The sequence below is a fragment of the Tachyglossus aculeatus genome, chromosome 2 (genome assembly GCF_015852505.1).
Source record: "Tachyglossus aculeatus isolate mTacAcu1 chromosome 2, mTacAcu1.pri, whole genome shotgun sequence".
NCBI classification, from domain to species: domain Eukaryota; kingdom Metazoa; phylum Chordata; class Mammalia; order Monotremata; family Tachyglossidae; genus Tachyglossus; species Tachyglossus aculeatus.
In genome coordinates this window covers 106,390,415-106,406,394 of record NC_052067.1, presented here as the reverse complement: position 1 = coordinate 106,406,394, position 15,980 = coordinate 106,390,415, and the positions used below count along the sequence as shown (strand labels likewise).

Genomic DNA, 15,980 nt, shown 5'->3' with positions numbered 1-15,980 from the left:
CCTGGATTCTAATTCCTCTTTTCTGCCACTTGTTTGCTGTGTGACCTTGGGCAAGTCACTTAACTTTACTGTGCCTCGGTTTCCTCAACTGTAAAATGGGGATACCTGTTCTCCCTGTGTCTGACCTAATTAACTTGTACCTATCCCAGCATTAAAACAGGGTTTGACACATATTAAGTGCTTAACAAATACCATTTTTTTAAAAAAAGGCAGAGACTGCATCTTTACTTCCCAATAACCTACTACAGTGGCTCTACACATACTATAGACACTACTCAGGAGAAAGGAGCCAGCATAATACAGCGCTTGTCTTGCCTTATGCTGTCTAGTCATCTCCGACCGATAGCGACGCCACGGAAACATCTCTCCCAGAATACTCCACCTCCATCTGCAGTCGTTTTGGTAGCGTATCCATAGAGTTTTCTTGAGAAAAATATGGAAATGGTTTACCATTGCCTCCTTCCACTCAGTAAACTTGAGTCTCCACCCTCCACTCTCTCCCAAGCTGCTGCTGCCCAGCATGGGTGAGTTTTGACTTGTAGCAGATTGCCTTCCACTTGCTAGCCACTGCCCAACCTAGGAATGGCATGGATATGCCTCTGCTTGACTCTCCCTCCCATAGTCGAGACTGGTAGCGTGCTGGAAGCTCTCAGAGTGTAATCAGTCAATGAATCAATCAATCAATGGTATCACCCTCAATCTTCATATCTATCACTCTCCCCACTCAAAGCCTTATTGAAGACACATCTCCAAGAGGCCTTCTCTGTCTAAATTCTCATTTGCTCTTCTCCTCTTCCTTCGTGGGTCACCCTTGAACTTGTATTTGCACACTTTATTCATTCTTCCCTCATTGATTCATTCAATCATATTTATTGAGTGCTCACTGTGTGCAACGCACTGTACTAAGCGCTTGGGAAGTACAAATCAGCAGCATATAGAGATGATCCCTACCCAACAACGGGCTCACAGTCTAGAAGGGGGAGACAGACAACAAAATAAAACATGTAGACATGTGACAAAACATGTAGACAGCACAAACTGCTGTCCACATCCTCAGCCCCACAGCGCTTACATACATATCCATAATTTATATATATATATATACATATATATATAAATATACATATAAATAATATATATATATATATATGTTTGTCTCCCCCTCTAGACTGTAGGCTCATTATGGGCAGGGAATGTGCCTACCAACCTTTATACTGTACTTTTCCAAGAGCTTAGGACAGTACTCTGCACACAGTAAGTGCTCAATAAATGTGATTGATTGATTAATATTAAGTGCTTACTATGTGCAGTAGAGTGTACTAAGCACTTAGCACTGGACTAAGCACTTGGCACTGTAATAATATAATAATAATAATTATCTAATTAACAAGAGTTAATAATAATGATTATGGTATTTGCTAAGCACTTACCAAGTGCCAAGCACTGAACTAAGCACTGGGGTAGATAAAAAGATAATAATAATAATGGCATTTACTAAGCGCTTACTCTGTGCAAAGCACTGTTCTAAGCGCTGGGGAGGTTACAGGGTGATCAGGTTGTCCCACGTGGGGCTCACAGTCTTCATCCCCATTTTCCAGATGAGGTAACTGAGGCACAGAGAAGTTAACTGACTTGCCCAAAGTCACACAGCTGACAAGTGGCGAAGCTGGGATTTGAACCCACGACCTCTGACTCCAAAGCCCCGGCTCTTTCCACTGAGCCACGCTGCTTCTCTGCTTCTCTGATTATCTGCTTGATAATCATGTCAGACACAGTCCCTGTTCCAAATGGGGCTCACAGTCTAATGGAGAGGGAGAAAGATATTTAATCCCCATTTTACAGATGAGGAAATTGAGGCACAGAGAAGTTTAGTGACTGGCCAAAGTTACACAGCAGGTCATTGGTAGATCCAGGATTAGAACCCCAAACCTCTTACTCCCAGACCCATACCCTTATGGGAGTCTGATAAGAGGGGATTTGCAGTGCAGGTGGATATTATGGTTGGTGGTTAAAATAGACCTTCAGGAGCTCCATCCTGATGCCGCTGTAATTTTTTAAGGTATTTGTTAAGCACTCACTGTGTGCCAGGCACTGTTCTAAGCACTGGTGTAGATACTGTATGCTCTGCACAGTAAGCACTCAATAAATATGATTGAATGAATGAATACAGGATAACCAGGTTGGACAGAGCTCCTGTCCCACATGTGGCTCACAATCTAAGGCAAAGGGAGGAGGATTCAATCTCCATTTTACAGAGGAGGTAAGTGACTTGCTTAAGGCCACACAACAGGGAACTGCCGGCCGAATCTGGGATTAGAACCCAGGTTCTCTGACTCCCAAGCCCGGACTCTTTCCAATAGGGAACATTGCTTCCCTAATTGTAGTGCCAAAATGAAGTTGAGGCACCTACCTCTGACAATATGTTAAGATCTGTAGGAGTGATAAAGTAATTCTCAACATGTTGAATTAAAATAATTTCCCAGATTTGAAATTATATTTTGGCACCAGCTAAAATTCTTTGTTGCATCCTGTAGCATGCCTGTGAGGAAACAGGTTGAACTAACTAGGTCTAAGACACAGCATTGAAGAGCAGTAATAAGCTCTTGATACACTTCTCTGGGAAGCTATACATTTTCAGTTAATGTTCTGATCAGGCCTACTGGTGGTGTCAGATCCTTTGTTAAGATCTATATCTGTGTTCTGGAGCAGCATTGACAATCTGAGAAGGAACCATCAGCCAATCAACCAATCACTCATATTTACTGCGCACTTAACTGTGTGCAGAGCACTGTAATGAGAGCTTGTTAGCCATGTGCTAGAGATAAATGAAGTTCTCTGCTGGTTTCCCCACTCAGTTCTTGCCTCTTTTCTTTCTATGAGCTAGAGTATTCTGGTTGAATGACTCACGTCAGTAGTTCACTCTGTATAAGGGGAGGACTCAAAATAGATAACAAAATTTGAACTTTATTTTTCAAATTTTTGTGCTATTAAGCACTTTCTATGCTCCAGGCACTGTACTAAGCACTGGGGTAGGTAGAAGGTAATTAGATTGAACATAGTCCCTGCCCCACATAGGGCTCACAGTCTTAATCCCCATTTTACAGATGAGGTAACTGAGGCCAAGGAAAGTTAAAAGTTACTCACCCAAAATCACCCACTGCAGACAAGTGGCAGAGCAGGGATTAGAACCCAGGTCCTTCTTACTCTCAGGCCTGTGCTTTTTCCACTAGGCTACACTTCTCATTCTGAAGAGAAATGTTAGGCCTTGCCTGAAAAAGACTTAGAAAACAACTATCTACTCAGGGCAGAAATTAAAGTTGAGACATGACAGTTGGTAAATTAGGATTAATTTTTTTTCCATAGGGCCCCTAGCTCTGTCACTGCAAAGTAGAACAGAGATGGCACTGAGTTCATTACTACCAAAGGCCTTGTGCTAGAGATTCTGTCTGGAAACTTCCCCTCAGTATGGCTGAACCCCTGTCAGATTGATAGACTGTCTGTTGTTGGATCTCTTCAAGTTTGTAAACCAATGTCCTTGCCTGTTAGCCTATCTAACTATTAGTCAATCAGCGGTATTTAGTGACTGCTTACTGTGTGCAAAGCACTGTACTAAATGCTTGGAAGAATACAGTGGAACAGAGTTGGTGGCTAAAGCATGGGCCTGAGATTCAGAAGGACCTGCATTCTAATACCGGCACTGCCACTTTCATTCATTCATTCATTCATTCATTCATTCATTCATTCATTCATTCATCATATTTATTGAACACTTCCTGTGTGCAGAACACTGTACTAAGCACTTGAAAAGTACAAATCAGCAACATATAGGGACGGTCCCTACCCAAGAATTGGCCCACAGTCTAGAAACTTGTTTGCTGTGTGACCTTGGGCAAGGAGTCACTTAGCTTCTCTGTGCCTCAGTTACCTTATCTGTAAAATGAAGATCAAGATTGTGAGCCAAGCACTGTGTCCAACTAGATTAGTTTATATCTACCATAGCACTTAGAACAGTGATTGACACATAGTAAGTGTTTGACAAATATTATAATTCTCATCATTCTTATTATGATTATTGTTATTCCCTGCCTACAAGGAATTTAATGTCTAAAGGGAATATGTACTTAAAGGGTACAGATCCTAATTCAGAGGTGATGTGGAAGGGAAATGAGTGTTTAGATGGCAAAGGTCTCTTTGAGGAGATGTGATTTTAGTAATCCTTTGGAGATGGGGAGAGTGGTGATCTGGGAGAGAGTTCTAGAGCAGAAGAGAAGTGAGTAGGGAATTGGGAATGAGATAGACAAGACTGAGATACAGTGGCTAGGTTGGAGTTAGAGGAGCAGAGTGTGCAGGCTGGGTAAGGGAGGAGATCATGGAGGTAAAGTAGGAGAGGGAGAACTAATTGAGTGATTTAAAAATGATTGTAAGAAATTTCTGGTTGATGTGGAGATGGATGAGTAACCACTGGAGGTTCTCAAGGAGTGGGGAGACAGAGACTGATTTTTTTTTGGAAAATGTTCCAGGCAGCACAGTGAAGTAAAGACTGACTGGGGAAGAGACAGGAGGCAAGGAGGCCAACAGGAGGCTGATCAATCAACAGTGGTATTTACTGAGCACTTACTATGTACAGAACACTGTACTAAGTGCTTGGGAAAGGACAGTACAACAGAGTTGGTAGACACGATCATGCCCACATGAAGCGAACAAGAAACAGACATTAAAGTGTATTAGGGAAATAGTGACTATAGGAATATTTACATAAGTATTGTGGGGCTGGGGGTGAGTATCAAAGTGCCTAAGGGTACACAGCCAAGTGACACAGAAGAGAGGGTGGGAAGGAGAGATAAAGGGCTTAGCCTGAGAAGGTCTCTTGGAGGAGATTTTAATAAGGCTTTGAAAATTAACTGTTGAATAGGAATGGAGAGAGAGTTGCAGGTCTGAGGGAGGACTTGGGTAAGCATTCAGTGGCCAGATAGGTGCAATTGCGATTTAAAGAGTAGATTGACATTAGAGGTGTGAAGTGTGCAGGTTAGGTTGTAGAAGGAGATAAGTGAGGTTAGGGAGGAAGGAGAGAATGCTGATTGAGTACTTTTAAGTCAATGGTAAGGAAGGTGGGAGGCAGAGGTGGATGGACAACCACTGGATGCTTTTAAGGAGTGGGGAGATACAGACTGAAAGATTTTTCAGAAAAAAATGATCCAAGCAGCAGTGTGAAGTATGGGCTCTAGGGGGGAGTTACAGGAGACGAAAAGTTCAGTGGGTGGTCTGATGCAAGGCGGGAAATGACCAGCACTTGGATCAGAGTAGTAGCAGTTTGGATGGAAAAGAAAGGGTGGATTATAGTGATGTTGTGAAGGTAGATCCTATGGAATCTTGTGATAGACTGAACATGTTGATTGAATGAGACAGATGAGTTGAGGATAATTCCACGGTTTTGGGCTTGTGAGACAGGGAGAGTGATAGTGCTGTCTACAGTAATAGGAATGTCCAGGGGAGGACAATGTTTGCAGTGGGAAGATGAGGAGGACTGCTTTGAAGATTTTAATTTTAAGTAGAGTTGTACTGAAAGAGGAAGAAATGTGAGACTGCAGAGGAGAGAAGTCTGGGCTAAAGTGGTTGATTTGGGAATCATCTGTGTAGAGACGTTAGCTGAAGCTATGGAAGCAAATGAGCTCTCCAAGAGAGTGAGTGTAGTTGGAGAACAGAAGGGAACCCATAACTGAGGCTTGAGGAAAACCCCCACTTAGGTGGGTGGCAGAGGAGAAGCCCATGAAAAAGAAGCTCATGAGGAGGAGAGATTAGAGAGGTAGGAGGAGAACCAGGAAAGGACAGTGCAGACGAAGCCAAGGTTGGATATTTGCAGGAGAAAGGGATGGTCTACTGTCAAAGATAGCAGAAAGGTTGAGGAGGATTAGGATGGAGTAGTGGCCTGTGGATTTGGCAGGAAGGACATTACTAATAATACATTTCATTCATTCATTCAATTGTATTTATTAAGTGCTTACTGTGTGCAGAGCACTGTACTAAGCACTTGGCTTGTTTCCCTGGGAGCAGGAGGTCCAAAAGGCTTATTTCAGCCTTTCCCCTCCTTGAGTGGCTAGTACACTTGTAGAAAAATCATGTTTTTACTTCCAAATCTGGTTCTTCTATTAGAAAATATTTCATTAGAAATACACAGCAGGATTATTGTTTGAAAAAGTTATGCTTGTAACCAAAGCCAAATTACAGTTTCACTGTAGAAGACTGTAAGCTCATTGTGGGCAGGGAATGTGTCAGTTATATTGTGTTCGTCTAAGAACATAGTTCAGTGCTCTGCATACAGTAAGCGCTCAATAAATATGACCGACTGACTGTAATAGTATATTGGAGAAATCTGTTGATTTTAAAATCATTGCTTTTAAAACTTGTTTGTTTTTTCTCCCTCTACCCACAAGTTCCTGCAGACATCCCTAAATTTGTCTTCACAGCAGGAATGATCGCAGCAGTTTCTTCTTCGGCTGTACTTGTGTTTATAGTGGTTTTATGTGTCATTTGTAGAGTTGACCTAGTGTTACTGTACAGGGACCTAGCTGGAAAAGATGAGACCTTAGCAGGTAAGGTTTTCCCTATTGCTTGTCTTTATCCAGTTATCATCTAGATAATTGCAGGGTATCCAGAGCAAGGGGAGTTGGGAAGTGGAGGGGCAGGGTTATTGTTATCATGACTGTTATTGTCATTATCATTATTTTAGTTAAGTGCTTACTATGTGTCAAGCACTGTTTTAAGCGGTGGGGTAGATCTAAGGTAATCAGGTTGGACATGTTCCCTGTCCCATGTGAGGTTCACAGTTTCAATAAGTGGGAGAACCAGGATTGAGGAGGGAGAATGGTCCTTCTACACTTGGTAAATGTCACCCTAAAAATCATCCTTATATTCAAGTCTTGATACCTAGAATTTGTAGAGTGTTTTTATTTTTCCAAAGCCTTGTGGTGTTAATTATGTCACTTTATCCTCCCCCTATCCTTGTGCTGTAGGGAGAGGCAGCATTATTATCCTCCATGTTCAATGAGGAAAGAGGCACAGAGAAGTTAAATAATTTTCATGATGTCACAGAGCAGGCAGGAGGGGTCAGAATTAGGTCTAGAACCCAGGTCTCCCAGCTTCCAGGTTCCTGCTTTTCTCTCTAATCAGTGCTGCCTGTTTATGCCCTGATTTTCCTTGAACATGGCTGGATGAAAAGAGGTGAAGGTGGACAGGAAAGTTGGGGGAAAGAAAGGTGAAAGCCAGAGGAATATGCACAAAGAGCATGAAAGAGTCCGGAACATAAAGAATTTTAGGGTAGTAAGTATGGTCTTAGTACCCTAGCGGGAGTCTCTGAGCAGAGACAGGAAGAAGGAAAGCCAAGGATAAAGCCTCCCATATTTTACTCTAGGTTTCATCTCTTCTTGTCATTGTCATTAGTATTTATTGAGCACTTCCAGTGTGTAGAGCACTGTGCCAGATACTTGGGAGCATACAATGGAAGTCAGAGACACAGTCCCTGCCCTCAAGGACCTTACAATCTAATGGACGATCCTCCAGTCCTAATGAACTGTGCACTCGTATTATCTTTGGGTTGGGTCGAAGCGGGAAATATTTCCTAACTGGGCCGAAAGCATGTGCTTTCTGTCATAAATGATTTATAAGAGACTTGAAATAAAATGACAATATAAACCTTGGTAAATGTGATATTTGAAGCATCTTCCCTCCAAAGAGTTCACGGAGAGGGTGCATACGTTACCTAGTTAACCCTCCCAGCATTACTAGTTCCCTGCAACCTGTGACTCAGAACTGTCCATTGAGCCATTCCTAAGTCAACAAAGGGCAGCCAGCCAGGCCCACATCAGAAAGGCAATCAATCAATGAATGGCATTTATTGAACACTAATTCTGTTCAGAGCAATGTAATAATAATAATGATGGCATGTATTAAGCGCTTACTATGTGCAAAGCACTGTTCTAGGCGCTGGGAAGGTTACAAGGTGATCAGGTTGTCCCATGGAGGGCTCACAGTCTTAATCCCCATTTTATAGATGAGGAAACTGAGGCACAGAGAAGTGAAGTGACTTGCCCAAGGTCACACAGCTGACAATTGGTGGAGCTGGGATTTGAACCCATGACCTCTGACTCCATAGCCCAGGCTCTTTCCACTGAGCCACGCTGCTTCTCTACTAAGCACTTGGGAAAGTGCAATATAATAATAATAATGATAATGACATTTATGGAGCACTTACTATGTGCAAAGCACTGTTCTAAGCACTAAGTAGACCCAACTTCTGCCCTGAACGAGTTTATAATCTAACAGGGGAGAGAAACATTAAAATACTTTACAAGTAAGGGGGTAACAGAACATAAAGATATGTATGTAAGTGCTGGAGATGGGGAAGGGCAGGTTGAATGCCTAAGTGCTTTAGGTCTATGGACTCAACTACATAGGCAACACGGTAGGGGGGAGATACAATGAGGAAATGATGGATAAGTCAAGAAAGACTTCCTGAAGAGGTTATGATTTTAATAGGAATTTGATAATGGGTATCATGGTGGTCCACCAGCTATTATGGGGGAGGGAGTTCTAAGCCGGAGGGAGGGCACGAGCAAGAGATTGATGAGAGACAAGAATGAGAGATGTAGGGACGTCTCGGTGGATAGAATTGAGCCGTTTCATTATTATTCAATGCTATGAAATTGTCATCATTTGTGGTTTATCAAATAACCTTCAACTGTACATTAATCATGACTACCAAGCAATAGTGATCTAGTCACTCAGAGGGAAAATTTCTTTTTTTCAGATGGAAAAACCTACGACGCTTTCGTATCCTACCAAAGTGATAATCAAGAGGAGAACATATTTGTTCTAGAGATTTTGGCCAGGATTTTAGAAGACCACTTTAGGTATAAGTTATGCCTAGTTGATAGGGATGTTGCTCCAGGAGGAGGTAAGCAATGGGACTGTCAGAGACGTAGCTTTTCAGGGCATTTATTTCTGAGAACCATCCCATCCACAGTGCAGCCAAAGCCTGCTTCTTCTTTCATACTCTGAGTGGATTGATCTTTTGTTTTTGTTTTTTAAACCTCTCTCTGATTGTATGCTCAGAGCTTCTTCAAAAGATGAAAAACAAGTTATCTGTGGTTTTAACTCAGGGTAACTTCTCGAAGTGTCACCCCCAGCTTCCTTTCTAGGAACTCATTTCACAGGGCTTAATAATTCTCTGAACCCATAGGAGATTTTGTGTTTTAAGAATGCACCCCACTAGTAGCATAAACTTGCCTTTTCACTAGCTAAGATCTGAAGCAAGGGACATGTTTCTCAGAGATGTTTGTTAAAGTTCAATGAATGAAAATGAACCCACATTTGCTACATTTGTGGGTAATCTTTGGAGTTACTTTGCTCACCACAATGAGTGTTATCTTGGCCATGCTGAATATGGGGCATAGAGTTAAAATGTGGTAAAAAAAAGGTTGTAATTTGAAATAATAATGATGGTATCTGTTAAGCACTTACTATGTGTGAAGCACTGTTCTAAGCACTGCGGGGATACAAGGTGATCAGGTTGCCCCACTTGGGGCTCACAGTCTCAATCCCCATTTTACAGATGAGGGAACTGAGGCACAAAGAAGTGAAGTGACTTGCCCCAAGTCACACAGCTGACAAGTGGCGGAGCTGGGATTAGAACCCACGACCTCTGATGCCCAAGCCCCGGCCCTTTCCACTGAGCCACACTTTAATAATCGTAGTTCTTTCCACTATGTGTGTAGAGGCAAGGAATTAGATTTTATATTAACTTTGCCTGTCCCTTCCAACCTCAGTTTAGCTTGGGAAAAGGGAGACAGGCTTCATGAGGTGGAGTATATTTTTTAATGATATTTGTTAAGCATTTACTTATGTGTCAGGCATTGTACTAAGAGCTAGGGTAGATCCAAGGCAATCAGGTTGGACACAGCCATGTCCCACATAGGGCTCACAGGTTCACACTGCAGACAAGAGGTGGAGCTGAGATTAGAACCCAGATCCTTCTGACCCCCAGGCCTATGCTCTGTCCACTAGGCCACACTACTTCTCTACCAGATTAGAGAAGCAGATTAGAGAAGTAGCGTGGCTCAGTGGAAAGAGCCCGGGCTTGGGAGTCAGAGGTCATGGGTTCTAATCCCGGCTCTACCACTTGTCAGCTGTGTGACTTCGGGGAAGTCACTTAACTTCCCTCGGCCTCAGTTCCCTCATCTGTAAAATGGGGATAAAGACTGTGAGCCCCACGTGGGACAAACTGATGACCTTGTATCTCCCCCAGTGCTTAGAACAGTGCTTGGCACATAGTAAGTGCTTAACAAATACCAACATTATTATTATTATTACCAATATGGCTGTCCATCAAAGAACAGCTATTTTTAGGATCTAATGTTCATTTATATTATAGTTTATTCAGTTTATGATGTAAGAAACAAACCTAGAATGTACTATTTAACAATTATTTGCTGACTCTAGATTCGCTCACAGTCTCAATCCCCATTTTACAGATGAGTAAACTGAGGCACGGGGAAGTTAAGTGACTTGCTCAAGGTCTCAAAGCAGAAAGTGGCAGAGCTGGGATATGAACCTAGGTCCTGCTGACTCCCAGGACTGTGCTGTATTCACTAGGCCATGTGGCTTCTCTTATTTAGGAGTAGCACTAAAGAGCAGGGATTAGAACCCGAGGTCCTCTGTCTCCCAGACCTGTGCTCTATCTACTGGGCCGTGCTTCCTCTCTTATTTAGGAATAACCCTAAATATATTGCCTTGCTCGTGGCAAACAACATAAGGAGCTAGCCAGTGAGGTCCAGGCAGAACCAAAGAGCTGAGATGTCTCCCTCTTCTGTCCTCTCCTCCTTCTCTTCTTGTCTTTTCCCTTTCTCATCTCTTTTCAACATCCTTCCACCCTCCACACAACAGTTTCCTCTCACTGCCTTTCTAGCAATCCTAAGAATCTGGGAGTGGGACCGAGAAACAGAAAATCAGGATAGTGAGGAAAGTGTGGGTGTCCAGACCGGACCACCCCGGCATGTGCTTGTTAATTGCTGCTACTATTGCTACCACTACCACAGTAGACAGTAAATGCTTTTGATTGTTAGTATTTTGAGGGCCTACTATGTGCAAAGCACCGTACTATGCACTTAGGAGGGTCTAGTAGACTGTGCTCTGAAATCCAGCATGCTAATTTTTAGGTGAAATGAAATCAGGGCTCTGATGTGGTATAGAAAGAAACATTTTAAAAATGAAAATTGTTGATTCCTCATTTATCTGATTTGTTTCGTGTTTCCCTTCGTCTAGCTAAGCAGCAGATTAGGAAAGGAACATATCACAGTTTAGCTGCTTAGCGGGATTGAGTACCATGGAAGCAATCAGATAAATGAGGAATAAACAGACATTTTTCACTTTTAAAATTTCTGGAAGACCATGAAGTTCAAAGAAAACCATCAAACATTCCAGCCTTAAGAAAGGTGCTTTACACCTTCATGGTCTTCACACACCGGCTTAGCCCAGGAATAGGAGCTTTTGGGAGAAGTGTATCCCCTGCCCAATGACCCCTAACTAACATGAAAGGGGGTGTTTTTTTGTTTTTTTTTATTGTTTTTCTGCTAGAAAGAGGAAAAAATTCCCCTGGCCCTTTCTAGGTCACTTAATGAGGGCAGAGTAGAGTCTTCTGCTGTTTAGATCTCACACATTTTCTGTTCTGTGACCACATACGCATTGCTACTGTTATCCCAACCAGTAGTCTCACAATATCTGCCACTGGACAAATCTTGTGATGCCACAGGTGAGAGATCATGGATGGCTCAGTGCTAACAATCAACACTACTGCCAAAACAGCACAGGCACATGTCCTGCTGATGGTGAGACACCCCTGAGTAATGCTTATCCCAGACAGCAAAAGGGTGCAGAATTGGTATTTTCATTTGGCACGGTATGCAAATTTGCAAGAGATTCTTTCTGCACCACTTATACCCATGAATTCATAGCTCCTTGAGGGCAGATTTGCATCTCCCAACTCTTATTATATTGTACTTTCCCAGTGTCTTAATTCAGTGCCCTGAACACAGTATGCAGTAATAAATACTATAGATTGATTGATCTTGTGATGATCGTGTGATCGGCTGCCTTGAAAAGTTTTTTTTAATGGTATTTGTTAAGTGCTTATTAGTGCCAGGCACTGTACTAAGCACTGGGGTAGATGCAAGGTAATCAGGATGGACACAGTTCATGTCCCACGTGAAGCTCACAGTCATTAGCCCCATTTTACAGATGAGGTAATGGGTTCATAGAGAAGTGAAATGACTTGCCCAGGTTCACACTGCAGACAAATGGTGGAGCTGAGATTAGAACCCAGATCCTTCTGACTCCCAGGCCTGTGCTCTATCCACTAGGCCACACTGCTTCTCTACCACTGTGGCTGTCTCTCAAAGAACAGCTCTCTTTAGGATCTAATGTTCATTTATATTATAGTTCATTCAGTTTATGATGTAAGAAACATACCTAGAATGTATTATTTAACAGTTATTTGCTGACTCTAGATTTCAGATAAAATGCAGGTGAAACAGTGTGGGCCTAGTGGAAAGAGCATGGGAATCAGCCTGGGAATCAGAGGATCAGGAATGTAATACTGGCTCTGCTTGCTGTGTGACCATGGGCAAGCACTTCACTTCTCTGTGCCTCAGTTCCCTCATTTTCAAAATGAGTTCCCTAAATACCTGTTCTCCCTCCTACTTAAACTGTGGGACCTGATTATCTTGTATCTAACCCCTGTGCATAGCTTACTGCTTGACACATAGCAAACGTTTAAGAATAGCACAGTCATTATTATTATTATACAAATTTACATTCAGGCTTTGAGGAATGAGTTGTGTTCAGTTTTGTTTCCAGATGTGTTTGTTTTTTTTTTTAAAACCCCACAGAAGGTCCTGGTTCCTGTTGTGCAATTTTTTTTTAGAACACTTCAGTTCTTACATAAGTAATGGATGGTTAGAGTCATATTTCAACTAGAAAAAAGATGCATTGATTTTAAGAGAGCCATCAAAGATAATCTAAAGTTGTTTTCAGTTTGCTACCTTCTTTTCCCTGGAAACATAGACATGGCAACACATTAACGAGAGAAAAAAGGACTGTCTTATTCGAAGATAGCGGTGCTGATGGTAGAATTTCATCCATATGTTTGAGTATCACTGAAAGAAAGACTTGACAACCATACTCCCTAAAGAAAAATGACACCTGTAATAATAATAATTGTGGTATTTAAACACATACTATGTGTCAAGCACTGTATTAAGCACTGGAGTAGATACAAGATAATCAGGTCAGACACAGTCCTGCCCCACACAAAGCTCCCAGTCTATGTGAGAGGGAGAACAGGCATAGAATATTCATTTTACATTTGAGAAAACAGGCTTAGAAGCTAAGTGACTTGTTCAAGGTCATACAGCAGGGAAATGGTGGAGTCAGGATTAGAACCCAGGTCCTCTGTGTCCCAGTCCATGCTCTTTCCACTAGGCACACTGCTTTTGTAACCTCTTTGCTAACCTCTAAGGAAGATGTTCCTAAATGGAGGTGTCCAGATCAATCAAGTGTATTTATTGAATGCTTACTAGGTACAGAGCACTGTACTAAGCACTTGGGAGAATGCAATATAAAATTTGGTAGAAATGTTCCCTGTCCAAAATGAGCTTATAGCTTAGAGGGAGTTGGAGTGGCAACAGCCACCAGGGTCACAGTGGCATGGAACAGGGCTCAGTCAATCAATCAATCAATCAATCCAGGAATGGTATTTATTGAGTGCTTACGGTTTCTACAAACTGTACTAAGTGCTTGGGAGAATGCAGAGTCTAGAGGGTATCTATATAGCTGTTTCGTGAGGTAAAGAATCCAGTGTTGGTTATGAGACCAGTACTGGGGAATCCTCTTACAAAGGGCTTTCATTGGAGAGGAGGAGGAGTGAGCGCTGTTTTGGTCAGGGAACATGTCTACCAACTCTGTTATACTGTACTCTCCCAAGTATAGTGCTCTGCACATGTGCTCATTAAGTACCACTGATTGATAGATTGATTGCATTGAGCCCTCCATGTGCTCTCTCCCAGACCCCTTGAGAGATCCAGTGAGAGATGCTGATATTCATGCTTGTGACTTCAAAAAAAGGAATGCATAGTTCTAGGGGGTTAGAATAAGAAACACGGTCCAGAGAGAAATGTTTGTCCTGCTTTCATAATTAGATGACAGCGTTCTTACTGTTATAATTAATGAACTGCATCTTGAATTTACAGCCGTGGTTGATGGTGTCCAGTCACTTATTGAAAAAAGCAGGAGGCTAATCATTGTTCTAAGTCAAAAGTACATGAGAGGGCCCAAATATGAGCTTAGCAGTGGGCTTCATAATGCGCTGGTGGAAAAAAAAATTCAAATCATCCTGATCGAATTCTTGCCACTTAATGAGTCTGACTACTTGCCTCAATCCCTGGAACTTCTGAAGCCTCACAGCATTTTAAAATGGAAAGGAGAAAAGTCTCTACCTCACAATTCCAGATTTTGGAAGAATCTCCGGTACCTAATGCCTGTGAAGGGTTCCAAGTCGAGTTTCTGTAATCTGTCGTCCTTCGCTTCAGATTCTGGGTCAGAATCGCTGCCTGTGCTTCCAAAATCTTCATTTTCAACCTGACCAAGCAGTGAAGACCGTGTGTTTGGATGGAATGAGAGCATTAGGGGATCAGTGGAAGACTGGATTTGAAATTGTTTGACCATCCCCAGCCTTCCACCAAATGGTGGTCTTGTCATCCAGATGTTCAAAAAGATATGCAAAGCTTGTTGCACCTCAGTGTCCCCAGGATTATGTGGCATTTCCAGATCTTGACCCCAGAGCCTCCTGAAATGTAAAGCAAATAACAATGGTCTCTTTCTTCCCTTTCCTCGCCCCAACTCATTTACCGTTTTTTGCCTTATTAAGATTCTCTACTTATTTAAGTGCCTAAGAACTGTGGCAATAGATATGTCAGAAGGTTGGTAGTTATTTCTTTTACCTGCAAAGCCATTATTTGAATGCTAGCAACATTACTGGGGTTAATTGAAGGGTACAGATGACTCTTAAATGTGGATTTGGCAGGGTGTTGCAACTTAGGCAGCATGGGCAGAGTTGGGTTGTGGCAATGTTCAGGCCCTAGTAGGGACACAACAGAGGTCAATGGCCAGAGGGGTAAGTAGGAAATTTCATCTTATAGCACCTGTCACCTAGGAAGTGCATTTCTTAATGGATAGTGGAGTACTTTCCCAGAATCCTCTGGGAATTAAATCTAAGTAGCAAACTGGGCAGTCAAAATTATGGGCAGGGAACAGGTCTTTCAACTGTGTTGTATTATACTCTCCCAAACACTAAAGATGGTGCTCTGCACAAAGAAAGCACTCAATAAATGCCATCAATTGATTGATTTAAATTCAGGAGAGGGAATTCCTACTCTCTCTTTTTCTCTCCGATGGGCTTACACTCTAGCAACCTTGTTGGGTGTCTTGCTTTACATGCTGAATTGTAAGTAAATAGACTCAATCTGTGAATTTTTTGTTTGAAGTGCTTCTTGTGGGCTGTGCTCTACTAAGCTCCAAACTTTTATGGGCACCTAAGGAAATTTGCCAGTGCATTTATGAGCACCTCATATGTGTTGAAGCCTGCATAGAGCACTCTGACCTGGCTTAGGTATCTCCTTTTCCCCCACCCTGCTAGACTTCTATGTCTCGAGCTCCAAGTATTTGAGAAATGTTTGGCGATTTTGTGAATTTTTCTCTGGTTCCTCCACCACTAATCCTGGTAGACCACTTTAGTGCCACATCAATCAATCAGTGGTATTTATTCAGCACTTATTGTGTGGAGACCACTGTATTAAATGTTTGGGAGTCTACATTTGTAGCAATGGCAGCTTTAGGCTTGTAACTGTGATCTGAGGCACCAAAAACATTTGGGA

At 42.2% G+C, this 15,980-nt stretch overlaps 1 protein-coding gene across 1 annotated transcript in view; it reads left to right on the top strand.

Moving 5' to 3' along the window:
* Positions 1-15,368, top strand: part of IL18R1 (interleukin 18 receptor 1) — a 49,434-nt gene extending 34,066 nt beyond the window's left edge. The window contains exons 9-11 of the mRNA XM_038770280.1: positions 6,432-6,590; positions 8,804-8,950; positions 14,298-15,368. Of these exons, the coding sequence (XP_038626208.1) occupies positions 6,432-6,590; positions 8,804-8,950; positions 14,298-14,689 (698 nt within the window). The 3' untranslated portion in view covers positions 14,690-15,368. The remainder of the gene's footprint in view (positions 1-6,431; positions 6,591-8,803; positions 8,951-14,297) is intronic.
* Positions 15,369-15,980: the final 612 nt, after the last annotated feature.